The 15,599-nt window shown below is 35.8% G+C and overlaps 3 protein-coding genes and 1 long non-coding RNA gene across 7 annotated transcripts in view; 2 read left to right on the top strand and 2 right to left on the bottom strand.

Annotated features, from left to right (window-relative positions):
- The window catches only part of LOC147842616 (uncharacterized), a 1,013,036-nt gene that overhangs the window by 547,588 nt on the left and 449,849 nt on the right, over nt 1-15,599 (bottom strand). The gene's annotated exons all lie outside the window — the stretch shown is intronic.
- On the bottom strand, nt 148-5,037 carry lrriq3 (leucine-rich repeats and IQ motif containing 3). Of its 2 annotated transcripts, none has more exons than XM_087264492.1 (7): nt 4,470-5,037; nt 4,073-4,396; nt 3,855-3,985; nt 3,350-3,485; nt 2,459-2,536; nt 2,265-2,376; nt 148-761 (listed from the first exon to the last, which is right to left on the bottom strand). In XM_087264492.1, the coding sequence occupies exons 1-7, from the start codon at nt 4,734-4,736 to the stop codon at nt 172-174; spliced, it is 1,638 nt and encodes a 545-aa protein (XP_087120618.1). In that variant the 5' UTR covers nt 4,737-5,037; the 3' UTR covers nt 148-171. The 2 variants fall into 2 exon arrangements, with proteins under 2 accessions (XP_087120618.1, XP_087120619.1); XM_087264493.1 differs by having other exon boundaries at nt 4,100-4,396; nt 4,470-4,988.
- Nucleotides 4,970-9,353, top strand: fpgt (fucose-1-phosphate guanylyltransferase). Of its 2 annotated transcripts, none has more exons than XM_087263376.1 (4): nt 4,970-5,038; nt 6,034-6,201; nt 6,562-6,654; nt 7,708-9,353. In XM_087263376.1, the coding sequence occupies exons 1-4, from the start codon at nt 4,987-4,989 to the stop codon at nt 9,093-9,095; spliced, it is 1,701 nt and encodes a 566-aa protein (XP_087119502.1). In that variant the 5' UTR covers nt 4,970-4,986; the 3' UTR covers nt 9,096-9,353. The 2 variants fall into 2 exon arrangements, with proteins under 2 accessions (XP_087119502.1, NP_001018590.2); NM_001020754.2 differs by lacking the exon at nt 4,970-5,038 and adding an exon at nt 5,173-5,429.
- The window catches only part of tnni3k (TNNI3 interacting kinase), a 29,288-nt gene continuing 21,506 nt past the window's right edge, over nt 7,818-15,599 (top strand). Inside the window, exons 1-6 of one of the 2 annotated variants that reach the window (XM_087264013.1) lie at nt 7,818-11,913; nt 12,111-12,444; nt 12,622-12,730; nt 14,123-14,208; nt 14,491-14,588; nt 14,693-14,803. In XM_087264013.1, coding sequence (XP_087120139.1) covers nt 12,405-12,444; nt 12,622-12,730; nt 14,123-14,208; nt 14,491-14,588; nt 14,693-14,803 — 444 coding nt within the window. In that variant the 5' untranslated portion in view covers nt 7,818-11,913; nt 12,111-12,404. Of the gene's footprint in view, nt 11,914-12,110; nt 12,445-12,621; nt 12,731-14,122; nt 14,209-14,490; nt 14,589-14,692; nt 14,804-15,599 lie in introns of those variants that run through there. The other variant, NM_001204823.1, reaches the window with a different exon arrangement.

The following is a 15,599-nucleotide window of genomic DNA, read 5'->3' as shown; positions in this document are numbered from 1 at the left end:
TCCATGTTATATAATCTTTGGATTCTGAAAAGCAGAGCAGATCCCAATTTTTAGTAATATAATCAGACAAATACTATACTCCATATTATATAGTAACTTTGCTAACTAACCAACACTTCAATGTAATCGTCCATATTAAACGGAGAGTTCAATCAAAAAGCATGAATGCATTTATTGTTGCTTAGTGCATTTGCATGTGTTATATCTGAGCACAGCCCTCGCTATTGAGATGTGCTCTCGGCTAAAACTGCAAACCATCTCCTGCTCCTGGATCCTCCTCTTCTTATCCTCCATGAACTGGCAATGTTTCTGCCGTGCCTGATGGATGTCCTGCTCCAGCTTGGCTCTCTGGAGAGTGAGAGTTTTCTCCGTATCTTCTCTTTCGCGCTCCTGACGAAGGCGCATTTCTGTCCTCCGGTCCTCAATAAAGTTAACTCTGCGGCCTTTGGCTACTTCTCGGTCAACGTGACGCTCGGTTACCTTCTCCGCAAGTTCTCTTTGCATTTTGGCTTTATCAAAAACCTGATGTGCTTTTTCAATTATTTTGAAGGGAGTGAAGCTGACAGTGTCTTGGCGACGACTGATCAGATGCGTTCTTGAAGTTTTAGCAGGTGAGCGAGGCTGTGGATCAGGCTTTTGGTTGAGGGCTTTACGGGACAACAACAAATCACTCAGTGGCTCACTCTGGTGGACTGAAGCCTTCAGTCCCAGCACATGAATGTTTCCTTCTCCAGTTTCTTCAATACATGCATCCTTGATATCTAAAAGAGTAAAACAATGACTTAAAACCTCAAAACAGTATTTATGAGAGCTATTGAAAGGGATAGTTCGCCCAAAAAGGAAATTGCAGTCATTATTAACCCTCCCTTGTATGAGTTATGAGTTTCTTTCTTCTATTGAACATTAATGAAGATATTTTGAAGAATGCTGAAAACCTGTAACCATTGACTTCCAGTTTTTAGTTAGTTTAAACTTTATTGTCCGTTCTGCTTGGCATAGAAGGGAAATTTGTATTTAACACTGGATTTAAGACAACAATTGAATACATACAACAATCACATAACAACAACACTCATCAAGACAACAACATAAGTTAAAAATTTAAAAACTAAATTAGCCTCATATCATTCTTGACAATCACCCCATTCACTTCAAACAGTGATTCGATTTAAGACAACAACTGCAATTGGGATAAATTACTTTTTATAAGCATTTTTTGGGCTTTAGGAATTCTAAACCTGCATCCTGATGCTAACATTTTAAATACTGAGTGAAGGGGATGTGTATTCTCTTTAAAAATCACAATTGCTGTTTTTTTTTCATAAAGAAGTCAAATAGAATCTGAAGTGAATGTTGTTGGTGACCAGTTATGTTATTTGCCTGATTGATCACTCATTCATTTTCTTTTCTCTTAAAGTCTGTGTACTAACATTAAAACTTCTCAACTTGCGGAGGAGACTGAGGCGCTGACTTGCCTTGCCTTAAAAACATCTGTGATGCTATAAATATATTTAAAATATAAGAAGCTATTCATTTTTTCCAATGCCAGATCATCTGCATATTTTATAAGAGCGAGGTTATCATGTTTCATCCATTTTTCACATATATATATATATATATATATATATATATATATATATATATATATATATATATATATATATATATATATATATATATATAATAAAATAGGGGATAATAACACATATCCCTGAGGTAACCCTATATTTAAAACAGAGCAGTCAGATTAACGCAGACACGTTGTGGACAGTTTTGGTCAGCTCTGATTCATACAAACAACCAACAACCTATTCCTAAATTATGAAGACATTGTAAAATACAGATATATTGTTCAATATTTATTTTTTGTGTTCCATATTTGTTTTTGCTATGCTCAAAAACTGTTTGCTCAAACTACCTTTTAAAAAAAGCTGAAACAACACAATTTTTACTTCTTTAACTTAATTGTGTTATGTTCAATCCACTTAAATTTATAAAAAACTAATAAGTTAACTTAAATCCTTCATATTGTACCAACACAAATCGATTGTGTATTGTAGAACCCAACATTTTTACAGGGTACAAATGATGTCGGGGGTTACAGGCTTTCAGCTTTCTCCAAAATATATATTTCTTTTTTGTGTTCAACAAAAGAAAAAAAAACATAAAGGCTTGAAACCACTTGAGGGCGAGTAAATAGTGAGTACATTTTTTATTTTTTGATTAACTTTGCCTTTGAAGCCAGTAATCTTGATATACTGTACCTTGGTTGGGTCTGTTTGTTTTCACTGACAATTTCAGCCGGCATTGAGGTGTGTTGCATAATGCCTTCATGTCTTGTTGACCATCATATAATTTAGCATTTTCTTGTAAAACCTGTGCAAAATATCCAGTGAATAGTACAGAAAGTACGTTTATATAAAGTGTTCATTGCTTATATTTTATACTGTCACATTACCTCTGGGTAGGCAGTTTGCATCAGTTTATTAAGGTTCACATAAAGTCTTTTGATCTGGGTGTCTCTCTTCTGCTTCCCCTTTGGATGAGAAACAGGACTGCATGTTAGAATACTGAGTATTAAACTTTAAAAACATTTCTAAATTCTGCATGCACAACAATATTATCAGTTTGTTCACACTTTAAAATTATTTAATTATTTTTGTCTCTAACTCAAAAAACATATGTTTTACAATTTTGAAAAATTATATGCATTGCTTTAAAAATGACCCTAAATTCACTCTAAATAATGCTGGATTTTTGTAACCCAACATTTGTCAGAGATTGGACAAACCCATAGGAATAACTGTTTCAGTTAAATTTTGATCACACTTCATAATATTATAATATTTTATTCTGATGTGACACTGAAGACTGGAGCCGTGGCTACTGAAAATCCAGCTCTGCGGTCAAAGAAATCATTTATATTTAAAAATGTATTAAATTAGTCAATTTAGTTTGAAAGGGTAGTTCACCCAAAATAAAAATTACCTTATCATTTACTCTGCCTTCTTTGGTTTTAAATCTCTATGAGATTCTTTCTTCTGTTGAACACAAAAGAAGATATTTTGAAGAATGCTGCTTGCTAGCACTCATCGACATTCATATAGAAGAAAAAAATACAATGAAAGTCAGCGGGTCCGAGAAACCAGCCTTTTTTTCCCTTTGTGCTCAACAGAAGAAAGAAACTCAAACACATTTTTGAACAAGTAAAGGATGAGTAAATGATGACAGAATTAATTATTTGTGTTGAACTGTCCCTAACATTTTACAATATTACTGTAAATAAACCATAACAAATGCAGACTTCAATAAAATAGTGTCAATATAGTGAGTCAGTTGTAGTACATACTGGCTCAGGGTGGTCATTTGTGTCCTCCTCCATGGCTTCCTGAAGCTGAGATGGTATCTGCTCATTTTCTGTCTTCTCAGTTGGATTGGAAATAAATGGTTTCCCAGATGCCTTCGGTTTCTTCATACCACAAAGCCTGACAATGCAGAATTCCACTTAAAAACAACTTCTCAATCCACTGAATAAATATCCCAAATAATATCTCTAAAGCAGGGCTGTCCATACTCGGTGCTTTAGGGCCAGGGTCCTGCACAGTTTTACTCCAACTCCCTTCAACACACCTCCCTGGAAGTTTATTGTACCCAGAAAGAGCTGGATTAGCTGGTTTAGTTGTGTTTGATAGGGGGTTTGAACTAAAACATGCAGGACACCGGCCCTCAAGGACTGAGTTTGGACACCCCTGCTGCTCTAAAGTAATGACTCTGTATTTTATAGTAAATCAAGTAAGCACAGAATATTAAAAGTCAGGATATCATAAAGACAGCAGCATGCATAGCATATTTACCCAAGACTTCTTCTAATTAAGTAGCCTCGGATCCAGCGCTGTATAATAAGTGTGGGTGAATAAAAGGCTTGAATCCTGTTTATCTCAGTGATTATTTTATACATCACTTTCATCTCTGTCTCAAATGAATCCTGAGAAAGAAGAAAACATCAGATTTTTTTTGACATAAAAGTAAATAATAGAGCAAACAAAGACCAGTGTAAATAATGAGCACTAACAGACTTTGTAGGTGGGTACAAACGGACACAAAAGTGCTGTTTCTTTGCTTTGAACCGAAAGGGAAGGCACATATTTTCAATTATTTCCTCATCAGAGATAACAAAGTTGTCCAAAGCCTTCAGAGACCATATGTTGTTGACCAGACGGTGCCTGTAGTTCCCCTTTAAACTGACTGGGGTGTCATACAGAGTTAAAGCAGTCAGCTTTAAACAACCCGACAGGCCTTTAATATTGTCCCAGGTTGACATGTTGTTGTCATGTAGATACAGAAGTTGTAGTTCTTTCAGATGACTCCAACCTGAAGCGTCAGGGAGCTGGACAATCTGAGCATAAAGATGGTCATTAGTGATCAGTGAATCAGACATGCATGAAAGTATATGGATCACATAACGTTACCTGATTGCCTTTCAAATCTATCTTCACCAAGCTAGTGCATTCCATTAGAGGTTCAATCCTGGTTAAAAAGTTGTCAGCCAAGATGCAAATCCGCAGTGTTTTGCAAGATCCAATCTGATCGAGACTCTTTACAAGCAAGCTGTTCAGTCTGACCATCACAATGTCTGTTAGGTCTTTGTCACCTTCTGAAATCCAGTAGCCATGATCCAGTAACAGGGATTGAGTGCAGTTTACCAAATAAACCTGGTATGCTTCCAGGGAATCCATTTTTACATGTTGGTGAAAGTTATCTCCTCCTTTATGAGATTAAAATCAATGAAATGTATAGAAATAGGCATATTCCATCACAAGATGATGCTAATGGTATTCCTAATATTTATGTGGACATATTTGTATATTTAGCTAAACTTTAAACTGTTAAAATCCTCAATCTGCTGTTTAGTTTGTTCTTACTGTTCTGTTACTGCCTCTCAATTGTATTCTTTTGTTGGCAGAATGATTGCAAGAAAAAGTTGCCATGACAACGGCTGGACATACAGGAAGCTTATTTCAAACAAATTCAGCACTTGGTTAATATTAAAATAAAATTTCATGATATGTCAAAAGATTGAATATATTTTGGATTTTTAAAAAACGCTATTTATGTTGATAGATAATTCAAGAGCTAAAAAAACGCATAGACGTCAGAGAGTTCGGTTGTCACGTGATTGGAACCCGGAAGTGGCTATGTAAACACGTTAAGTGACAGTTTGAATGACTTTTTGGTAATAGCTATTAAATGATCATTTTCACAAATGATTCAGTCATCGAATTATTTCTGTTGATTCATAACGGGCGTTGACTGAAACTTATTGTAACGTTAGCGATAAAGACGAGTGATTGTCATAATGACAGAACGCGGAAACGTCTATCTGCAAAAATCCACCAAAGACAAAATCGAAAAATTTAACAAAATGAGAGGTAAAGTTACCATTATATCCATATAGGATGTACAACTGTTTTTAACTTGAATTCCACAGTGAATATACCATGGTAAAGGTATTACACTGCTACCAAATGGTCGTATTGTTTTTTTTACTATAGTATTTAAGTGGTATTCTATTCAGTTTGTTTGAAGAACATATTCAAATAAACACGTCGAGCTGTAGGTTAAGTTTAGCACTTCTTTGTTAACGTTGCTTAGAGTATTCACTTGTGTGGTGTTCATGAAAGTTTCTATAACTTTACTTTATTTACTATGGTATTTTAGTGGTACTCTATTCAGTTTGTTTGAATCAAGAACATATGCAAATAAACTTGGCGATCTATTGTTTAATTTCAGTACTTCTTTTTTACTCTTGCTGAGAGTATTCACTTGTGTGATGTTCATTAAGTTTTCTATAACTTTACTTTATTTACTATAGTATTTAAGTGGTATTCTATTCAGTTTGTTTGACTGAAGTACATATCCAAATATACTTGGCTATTTATAGTTTAATTTCAGAACTTCTTTGTTACTGTTGCTGAGAGTATTTACTTGTTTGTTCATGTAGGTTTCTACAAGTTATTCATTTCTCATCCACAGGTAAAGCAGTAAAGTCAGAAGAATTTTGGGATCTTGTGGTCATTACTGCAATGGACGAGGACCAGAGGTCTGCTTATGAAATTCAGATCACAGATAAACTGGAGAGGAAAGAACTGCCTCTTGGTATCAACTATCATGTGTTTGCAGATCCTCCCGGATGCAAGATTGGTAAAATTTATATAAAAGCTAAACATGTCTAAAATTATGTAAAATAATGATTTAGAATTCATCACTAGTATTGTTGTTGTATTTGAATTAGTTGGATATTCAGTTTTCATTTTATTTTGTGTTTTAATAACTTTATTAGTTTTTTTTTAAACATTAATATTGTTTTATATGTTAATGATTTATTTTAATTTTATTTTTTTTAAAAACTGTAGGATGTTAGCATTTGTTATTTCAGGTAGCTGGCAACATTTCAATGTTCTTTCAAGTTTTTTATGTTTAAATATTTATTTTAGCTTTATTTTAACTAAAGAATTTAGGAAATGCAATTTTAAGTATATTAAACCTCCTCTGTTTACACAGGTAATGGAGGATCCACTTTACATTCACTGCAGTGTCTTCATGATAAATATGGCAAATCACTGTCTGGATTTAAAGTCATCCTTATTCATGCAGGTACTAAATTAGTTTTCAATAATGTTTGCCATCTCTCATTCCTGCACTGGTCACTGTAAAATACAGAAGTAATTTGGAGTTTGTAAGATTCTTTAATGTTATTAAAAAATGCCTGTTATGCTCACAAAGGCAGAATTTATTTGATAATAGTACATGTATAATAATGTTTTTACAACTTAACTTCCAAAAAATTGTTTTGAATTTGATTATTAGGGTTTAAAAACAGTTTTAAGGCTTAATATTTTGTGGAGGCTACATTAATATTACATATTATTTATATTTTATTCATTTAGTAGATGTTTTTGTAACTCTATACATATCCAGACATATCTATACATATCTTGTCACTTTTGATTTTAAAGGGGACCAAAATGTTAATTTTTTATAATCCTTTTATAAAGCATTCAAACACAGTTGTGTGGTAACGGTGTGTGAATATAACAAGCTTCCAATGGTAAAAAGTTATTAATTTTTATTTTTTGTACACGTAACAGAGGGGGAATGCCCCATCCATTAGTGATGATTTCTCCCTCGTTAGCATAGGACATTAGTCTTGTTTTGAATCTGCCACTATGCTGACACATTAGAATAAATGCCTTTTTAGCTCTGCTATTTTGAAAGGAGCACAATCTCAATTGAATTTAAAGCTACAGTCATCAAAATGGCTCAAGTAGGATTAAAGCCTAAAAGAGGCAGTTTCAAATAGTTATAAAACATTATTTGTGGGGTATTTTGAGCTGAAACACTCTAGGGACATCAGACACTTATTTTACAACTTGTCCCTTTTAAAGGTCCCCTTTAATCAATGTAACACACTCTTGCTGAGTATTAAACTGTAATATATGTTAAATAAAATGTGTAGCATGTGATATGAACCTCAAAACAACATGGAAAAGTATATTATCCCGTAAACAGAGTTAATTCCGTGAATAAAAGCTCTTTGGTTGTGCCTTATTTTGCTTTACATACACAACTACTTAATAAATTTACCAAATTTCAGTTGGGACTGTTATATACATACTAATTTAACAATACGTTTGGTTACATATGCAGGAGGATTCAGTCAACGTTTACCCAATGCCAGCGCTCTGGGTAAAATATTCACCGCTTTTCCTCTGGGAAACCCTTTATATCAGATGCTGGAGCTTAAACTAGCAATGTATGTGGATTTCCCTTCACACATGAAGCCGGGAATGCTGGTCACCTGTTCTGATGACATAGAGCTCTATAGCATTCCTGACCAAGAGTTTGTAGTATTTGATAAACCAGGTTTTACAGCGTTAGCACATCCCTCCTCTCTCTCTATTGGTACCACGCATGGAGTATTTGTTCTGGAGCCAGCAGAAGTGCCCACAATCTCTGACATGCAATACAGAACATGCTCTCAGTTTCTCCACAAACCAACCATAGAAAGAATGCGCAAATCCAATGCGATATGCAAACGGAAAGAGGAAGAGTTTGTTTACACAGACAGCACTTATTACATTGATCACAGCACTGCAATGACACTGCTGCACATATTCAGTGAAATCAGCCCTCTGACATGTGAGGTCGATGCATACGGGGACTTTCTTCAAGCCCTGGGACGAAGAGCGTCAGTGGACTACACGGAAAACACTGCCAACGTCACCAAAAAGGAAAAAGGTCTCGTTGAGATTCGCAGGAAGATTTTCCATCGTCTCAAAGGCACGGCACTTAACGTCATCCTGCTGAACAACTCCAAGTTCTATCATGTAGGCACCACTGAGGAATACTTGTTCCACTTAACAGCCGACCCGTGTCTTAGAGCTGAGCTTGGCCTGATGGCTTCTGCTTTCAGCTCATTTATATTAGAGAAAACTCGAGTGTGTGTGATGCACAGTATCCTCCATCCCAGCGTGAGTGTGTCTGAGGGCAGTGTTGTTGAATACTGTAGATTGGATGCTAATGTTTACGTCGGTTCTAGATCTATCATAAGCGGAAGCTGGATAGGAACCGATCTAAAAGTGCCGAGTGACACCTTCATGCACTCGTTGTCTGTCAATCTTGACGGAAGCACAGGTTTTGTGACTGTGGCTTTTGGAGTTTTGGATGATCTAAAGAAAAACGTGCCCAGGCCTGCTGATATGAAAGCGTTGAGCTTGTTTAAGAGGAGTCTGGAGGACTGTGTTGGACTCTGGGGGTTGTGTCTTGAAAAGGTCAGGTTTTCTGGAGATGCATCTGTGTGTAGTTTGTGGAACGCCTGCATTTTTCCTGTGTGTTCGGATCTGAAGGACTCGTTCCAGATGTCACTGAAAATGGTGAAGGCATTAGATGGTGGAAATACATTCACTCTACCTAAAAATACCAAACTAACATCTTTACAGGAAACCCTGCAGAGCAAAAATCTGGAGGAAATGCTGAAATATAGAAAAGGGCTTTATGAAGATATTCTCAGGGTGAATTTAAGTAATTCCCTTTGAGGTTATAAATTTGTTTCACAGTTTCAAACTTTTTTTTTGATCATGTTAGATCAAAATCACAAAATTGGAATAATAACTTGCTTTTGACAAAAAGTGTTCATGTATTTTGCCACATAGAACCTTAAATTGCCCATAATAACATTTTATTTTTATTTTGGAGTTTGTGGCCTATATTATACTGTAATAATAGTTTACTTATGGTTTATTTTTTTGTTTGCCAATCTGATAATTTATTAAAATTGTGTTGGATAATTTAAAGTGTGTGTGTTCTTTTGTAATGTACACTGTAAAAAAAAAATGGAGGGTTCCACACAATTCATTCATGTTGACCCAACAGAAATTAAGTTAACTTAACGCTTTTAACAAATTTATGTTGATTGAACATAAAAAAAAGTTGTTCCAATGAATTGTGTTGTTTCAGCTCATTTTAAATAAGTAGTTTGAACAAGTAACAAAAAAAGTATTTTTTGAGTGTAATGTAATGTGTATACAGTTGAAGTCTGAAGAATTGTTAGCCCCCTTGAATTACTCGCCCCCCTGTTTAATTTTTTCCCCAATTTCTGTTTAACGGTGAAAAGATTTTTTTCAACACATTTCTAAACATAATAGTTTTAATAACTCATGTCTAATAACTGATTTATTTTATCTTTGTCATGAAGACAGTAAATAATATTTGACTAGATAGTTTTCCAGACACTTCTATACAGCTTAAAGTGACATCTAAAGGCTTAACTAGGTTAATTAGGTTAACTAGGCAGGTAAGGGGAATTAGGCAAGTCATTGTATAATGATGGTTTGTTCTGTAGACTATCGGAAAAAAAAATTTAGCTTAAAGGAGCTAATAATTTTGTCCCTAAAATGATTTTTTTTAAATTAATGAAACTGCTTTTATTCTAGCTGAAATAAAACAAACAAGACTTTCTCCAGAAGAAAAAATATTATCAGACATACTGTGAAAATGTCTTTGCTCTGTTAAACATCATCTAGGAAATATAAAAAATTCAAAGGGGGGCTAATAATTCAGACTTTAATTGTATATAGCGTATTTATTGTGTATGGCACATACACCTAAAGCCCTTTACAATCATGAGGGGTTCTCTCCGCACCACCACCAAAGTGCAGCATCCACTTGGATGATGCGCCGGCAGCCACAGGTCAACGGCGCCAGTGTGCTCATCACACACCAGCTATTGGTGGAGTGAAGAGACAGTGATACAGCCAATTCGGTGGATGGGGATGATTGGGAAGCCATGATCGTAAGGGCCGATTGAGGGACTTTGGCCAGGAAATCGGGGTTTACACCCCTACTCTTTTACGATAAGTGCCAGGGGATTTTTAATGAGCACAAAGAGTCAGGACCTTGGTTTAACGTCTCATCCGTAAGAACCTTTTCACTGTAAAAAAAATCCATAATTTTAAGATTTTACCGTAAATAACGGCCATTAAATTACAGAACTATATCGTAAAATAACGGATATTAAATGACAGAAATTTAAAAGAAACGTTATCAGCTCTCTGTTACACATAAATTGGGGGAAAAAAATAAACAGGGCAGCTAATAATTCTGAATTCAGCTGTATACATATTGAACAGTTATCCTTATAGTTGCCTTTTTAAAATGTTCTAAAATATTTTTGAATATACATTACAATTTAATGATTAGGGCCAAAAATACAGTAATAAAAGTAATTCTATAAAATATGGATACAATTAAAAAAAAATTTCGATTTGAATAATTTAACACGGTTATTACTGTGCTACTAAAATCCTCACTGAAATTTGGTGCACAAGAAATTGTTTATTCACATTAATCATGTTAAAACTAAAAACTAAAAATTATTTTCTAAAAAAATTGATGGTTTAAAATAACATTTTAAATAGAAATCTTTTGCAAATCTGGACTGTAAAAAATCTTGCGCCCTAAATGGTTTTTATTTAAATCAAAAGAATCGTTTTAGCCATCTCAATTCACATAAGTCAACCTGACTAAAATTTTAAAGTAAAATTTAGCTAAAGATATTTAGTTGAAACCTGATGGTGAAAATCAAAGTAAAATAAAAACATTTGTTGTCATGACTTTGTCATTTCATTTTTACAGTGTATAAATGCATTTACTGTGAATTTTATTAAACATTGCATCTTTGCAGAATAAAATTCACTTAAATAAAAATGTATATTCCTACAATGAGCTAGTTTTTGTGCCCGACGATCGAGTTGTCGTGGTTCTGAACTTTGACTACCACCCATTTCCAGTTCAAGTATCTTGGGGTTTTGTTCACGAGTAAGAGAAGGATGGAGCGTGGGATTGACAGGCGGATTGGTGCAGCAGCAGCAGTAATGTGGTCGATGTATCGGCACATTGTGGTAAAGAAGGAGCTAAGCCAAAAGGCAAAGCTCTCGATTTATTGGTCAATCTACATTCCTACTCTCACCTATGGTCATGATCTTGACCGAAAAGAAAAGATCTCAGATACAAGCAGCCAAAATGAGTTTCCTTTGCAGAGCAGCAGGACGCCCCCTTATAGGTAGGGTGAGGAGCTCTATCACCCGGGAGGAGCTCGGAGTGGAGCCACTGCTCCTCCACATCAAGAGAAGTCAGCTGAGGTGGCTCGGGCATCTGTTTCGGATGCCTCCTGGATGTCTACCTAAGGAAGTGTTCCAGGCATGCCCCACCAGGAGGAGGCCTCAGGGATGATCTGGCCTGCATGGGAATGCCTCAGGATTCCCTCACAGGAGCTGAAGGAAGTGTCTGAGGAGAGGGAAGTCTGGGGTTCTCTCCTAAAACTGCTGCCCCCACATCCTGGCCCCAGAAAAGCAGGTAACAATGAACAAATTCCTGCAAAGTAAAAGGCAATTAGTTACTTTACTTAAAAATCAAATAAAGCCTTGTTAACTTATGTTTTATAGCTATGCAGATGGGTATACTCACTTTTTAAAGTAAAGTCAACTAATGGCTATTTATAGAGTGACCTCATAACTTTACAGTACAGAATATCATCTATTTGTTCCCCCCAGATCTATTCTTGTTCAGAAAGGGAAAGCTAGAGAAATCTAGAGGAGTCTGATGATGCAGCTGTTATCTATAGAGAGGAATCAGCCATGGCTTCGCTCAGTAAGAGGTACAGATCTTCCGAGAGGTCAGCTGCCATTGTTGTCAGGCATTCCACACTGGAGCTAGGATATTTTTAGTAGGCGTCGTGATCCCTTGTCAGGCTCTTCTCTATTGTGCCAAGGAGTTGTGTTACAGTACCACTGCATGAGACTTTTCCTCAAGCTAACCACGCACCAAAGTTCAAACCAACCAGTCCAATGGGGAATTACAAATCAAGACCTACTCAGACATGTACAGGTAAACATTAAGCTTCTTTAATTGACTGCTTGATTAGTTCCTTTATGATAATTATGAACGCAGTAGATTTGGACTATCAATATTCTGGTGTTCTATCCTCTTGCAAGTGAGTAATAATAATTGCACAGTGTGTTAATTCTGCTCATGTACTGTTGTTGTGGTCTTGTTTTGGTGTAGATGAGTGGAAAAAGAAAGTGAGTGAGTCATATGCTGTTATTATTGAGAGGTTAGAGGAGGACTTGAGAATTAAAGAGGAGGAGTTTAAGGAACTCAAGCATGTTTTCAGGTGAGACTCGAGGCTTTATTATAGCCTCCCTTATAGTGTACTATTTAAAGTGTAAATAATTGACACATCTATTATAACACAGCCACAAGGACTGAGTGAATGTAAAGATGTATTAATACTAAAGTTTGATAACACTTTACGATAAGGTTGTATTTGTTCATGCATTTACTAATATGACCAAACAATGACCAGTACATTTATTACAGTATATGTTCATGTTTAACGTAAGTTAATAAAAATACAGTTGTTCATTGTTAGTTCATCTTTTTTGTGTCTTTATACATTGTAAAACACATTACATTAAAAACATCATAAACATGTAACAATAAGCAAATACAATGGAGAGTATTTTGAGCAAAAATAAATTAATAAACAAACAAATAAATAAATAAATAAATAAATAAATAAATAAATAAATAAATAAATAAATAAATAAATAAAAACACTACTGTAGTATTATATACAGAAAAGACAGGTCTACAATGTGCTGACCAGAACTAGTATCCAGTCCCAAGCTGTGAGTAGGTGGTGGGGACTCAATCAGAAGGAGCAGGGTCAAGCTGAAGAGTTTGGACATGTTTGCGAAGGGGTTCCCACAATTTAATAAAATAGTGCTACGTCAGTGAACAGAGTCCCTAATTTTCTCAAATTTCATAAAATAAAGAACATTACTTATCCAACAAGCGTGAGAAGGGGGTAAGGGCGCTTACAGTTCAGAAGAATGAATCGCCTAGCCAGAATGGTTAAAAAGGCTACGAAGTCTACAAAATGAGAGGGTAAAGTGTGGCCGCGTGGGAGAACCCCAAATAAACCGATAATTGGACAAGGTGGATTATCAACAGGGGTATTAGCAGACAACGAGAAGAAAAATTGCCTCCAAAAACAAAGCAGGGAAGGACATTAGAGTAGCTGGCCCAGATTGACATCTGTCGCACTCGGGTCAATAGACAATTTGATGCGAGCTAGCCTGTTCTTGGACCAGTGAGCTCTATGTACTACCTTGCATTGTATGAGCCTGTGACATGCAGAGATTGAGGAAGAATTAACCCCGTTCAAGACCACTTTTCATGTCTCCTCGTTAATGTCAGTTCCAATGTCTGGAGACCAGATGGTCCGTAAGTTATCAGAAGAAAATTGCAGATTAACACGTAATTGAACTTTTAGCACAGGGATCTATTGTTAGTTGGTCTTAACTAACAGTGCATTAACTAATGCTAACAAGCATGAATTTGGATGTTAATAATGCATAAGTAAATGATGAACTATGATTTATAAATTCTGTACAAGTATTGTTGATAACTAGTGAATGTTGGTAAATACATGAACTAAAGAAACCTTATTGTAAAGAGTGACCTTAAGTTTTTATGTAAGTGTATTTTGTCATCGATATAGCTCAGATGAAGCATTCAATAAAGTGAACTTGAATTATCGCACAGAGGGTGGACTTTCCCTGCTTCATCTCTGCTGCATATGTGGAGGTAAAGAGTTATCTGTTATGATGCAATATGTTTGTTTTGAAAACATGATGCATGATTCATCATTTGATATTGTTAGAATCTCTTTTAAAACGATTTTTCTCCCAGCTGATATACAGAAAACAATCCTTCTTTTAAATAGTGCAACCCTGAAAAGTAAACAAAACAATATTGTGCATTTGTTATGTTATAGTTTTTGGAGGACTTTGCAGATATTAACAGACCATCTACTAATACTCTAATTACTGGTCATGCATAATCAACACGGTCACTTTCTGCTACCAGGGAATAAAGCTCACATCAGGACCCTCATGCTGAAAGGTTTGCGTCCATCCAGACTCACCCGCAATGGATATACTGCCCTGCACCTGGCAGCATTCAAGGTTCATTTGGGATGCTGGGATGATTTTTCTTTTGCACAATATGGCAAACTCTACATACTAGGATAAACAAGATTTAAGATGTGATATTTCTTCCTTTTATGCAGGATAATGCAGAATTGGTCACGGCGCTGCTGCATGGTGGAGCAGACATTCAGCAGGTAGGCTACGGAGCCCTCACTGCCCTACATATAGCAACTGTGGCCTCCCATCTTGAGGTGAGTGCTGGACCACCTGAAATCAAACTTTAGTGTTTTAACCAGAAATGTAGATTTGCTCTATGCTTGCTCTAGCGCTTAATGTTGGTGTTAAAGCATGAAAAAGGCCTTCGGATTTACAAATCCACCTTAAATGGTGTTCGCTTCTTTATCAGGATTTATGTATTGTTTGTAAACTACCTCTAATGCCTCAGCTGCGTGTGTATTTTTTATTTTTTTAAATTTACACATCACAATAAATCAAAATTAAACCCCGAAGCTTCACAGACATAATTATCATTTTGTTTTCTTTGATTTCGAAAGGATGCTCTGTGTATTTGTCACTTGTGGCTTGCGAAAACGGCAGCGCACTTCCAAAAACTCTCAGCTGTGAGCGCTTCTTTAACTTTTTTAAATCACTGACCACTCAGTCATGCTGTTGTCACTCTTAAAAATGCAGCGCTTTCATTGACAGCAAATACTGAGATATACCCTCAACTCAATTCAGTATCCGCACAGAGTAATTGCAATAAACAACTGCAACACACTGTCTGACAGCTGGCTTTCTGTGTGTTCTCTTTGTGTAAGTTTATTCAATAAAAAGCATTTCGGGAGTTTAAACTGAAAAGGCTTTAAAACATGTGAGGTTTTGTTTTTGTAAGAGTACCTGAGGAGGCGGGGAGAAGCAGCTCACTAGCATTTGAAAAGGCACACAAAAATTGCATGTTTTTTGTTTCATCCAAAAAGAGAGCCTGTACAATAAATGACCTGTGAGGTGTTTTGAGCTGAAGCTTCACAGATACTTTTAGGGGATCTA

This window comes from Danio rerio, chromosome 8 (genome assembly GCF_052040795.2).
Source record: "Danio rerio strain M-AB ecotype USA chromosome 8, GRCz13ab, whole genome shotgun sequence".
Taxonomy (NCBI): Eukaryota; Metazoa; Chordata; class Actinopteri; order Cypriniformes; family Danionidae; genus Danio; species Danio rerio.
Note: the sequence above shows the minus strand (reverse complement) of the source record. Positions and strands in the feature narration are given on the sequence as shown.

What these genes read in the sequence shown, in the direction of transcription:
- lrriq3 (XM_087264492.1), bottom strand. Translation starts at nt 4,736, where the DNA reads ATGGATTCCCTGGAAGCATACCAGGTTTATTTGGTAAACTGCACTCAA. An exon ending in TTAATTAGAAGAAGTCTTGG is followed by an intron (nt 3,486 to 3,854) that starts GTAAATATGCTA and finishes CTGCATTGTCAG; the next exon opens with GCTTTGTGGTATGAAGAAAC. An exon ending in AACAAACAGACCCAACCAAG is followed by an intron (nt 762 to 2,264) that starts GTACAGTATATC and finishes TTACTCTTTTAG; the next exon opens with ATATCAAGGATGCATGTATT.
- fpgt (NM_001020754.2), top strand. Translation starts at nt 5,357, where the DNA reads ATGACAGAACGCGGAAACGTCTATCTGCAAAAATCCACCAAAGACAAA. An exon ending in AAAATTTAACAAAATGAGAG is followed by an intron (nt 5,430 to 6,033) that starts GTAAAGTTACCA and finishes TCTCATCCACAG; the next exon opens with GTAAAGCAGTAAAGTCAGAA. An exon ending in AGTCATCCTTATTCATGCAG is followed by an intron (nt 6,655 to 7,707) that starts GTACTAAATTAG and finishes TTACATATGCAG; the next exon opens with GAGGATTCAGTCAACGTTTA.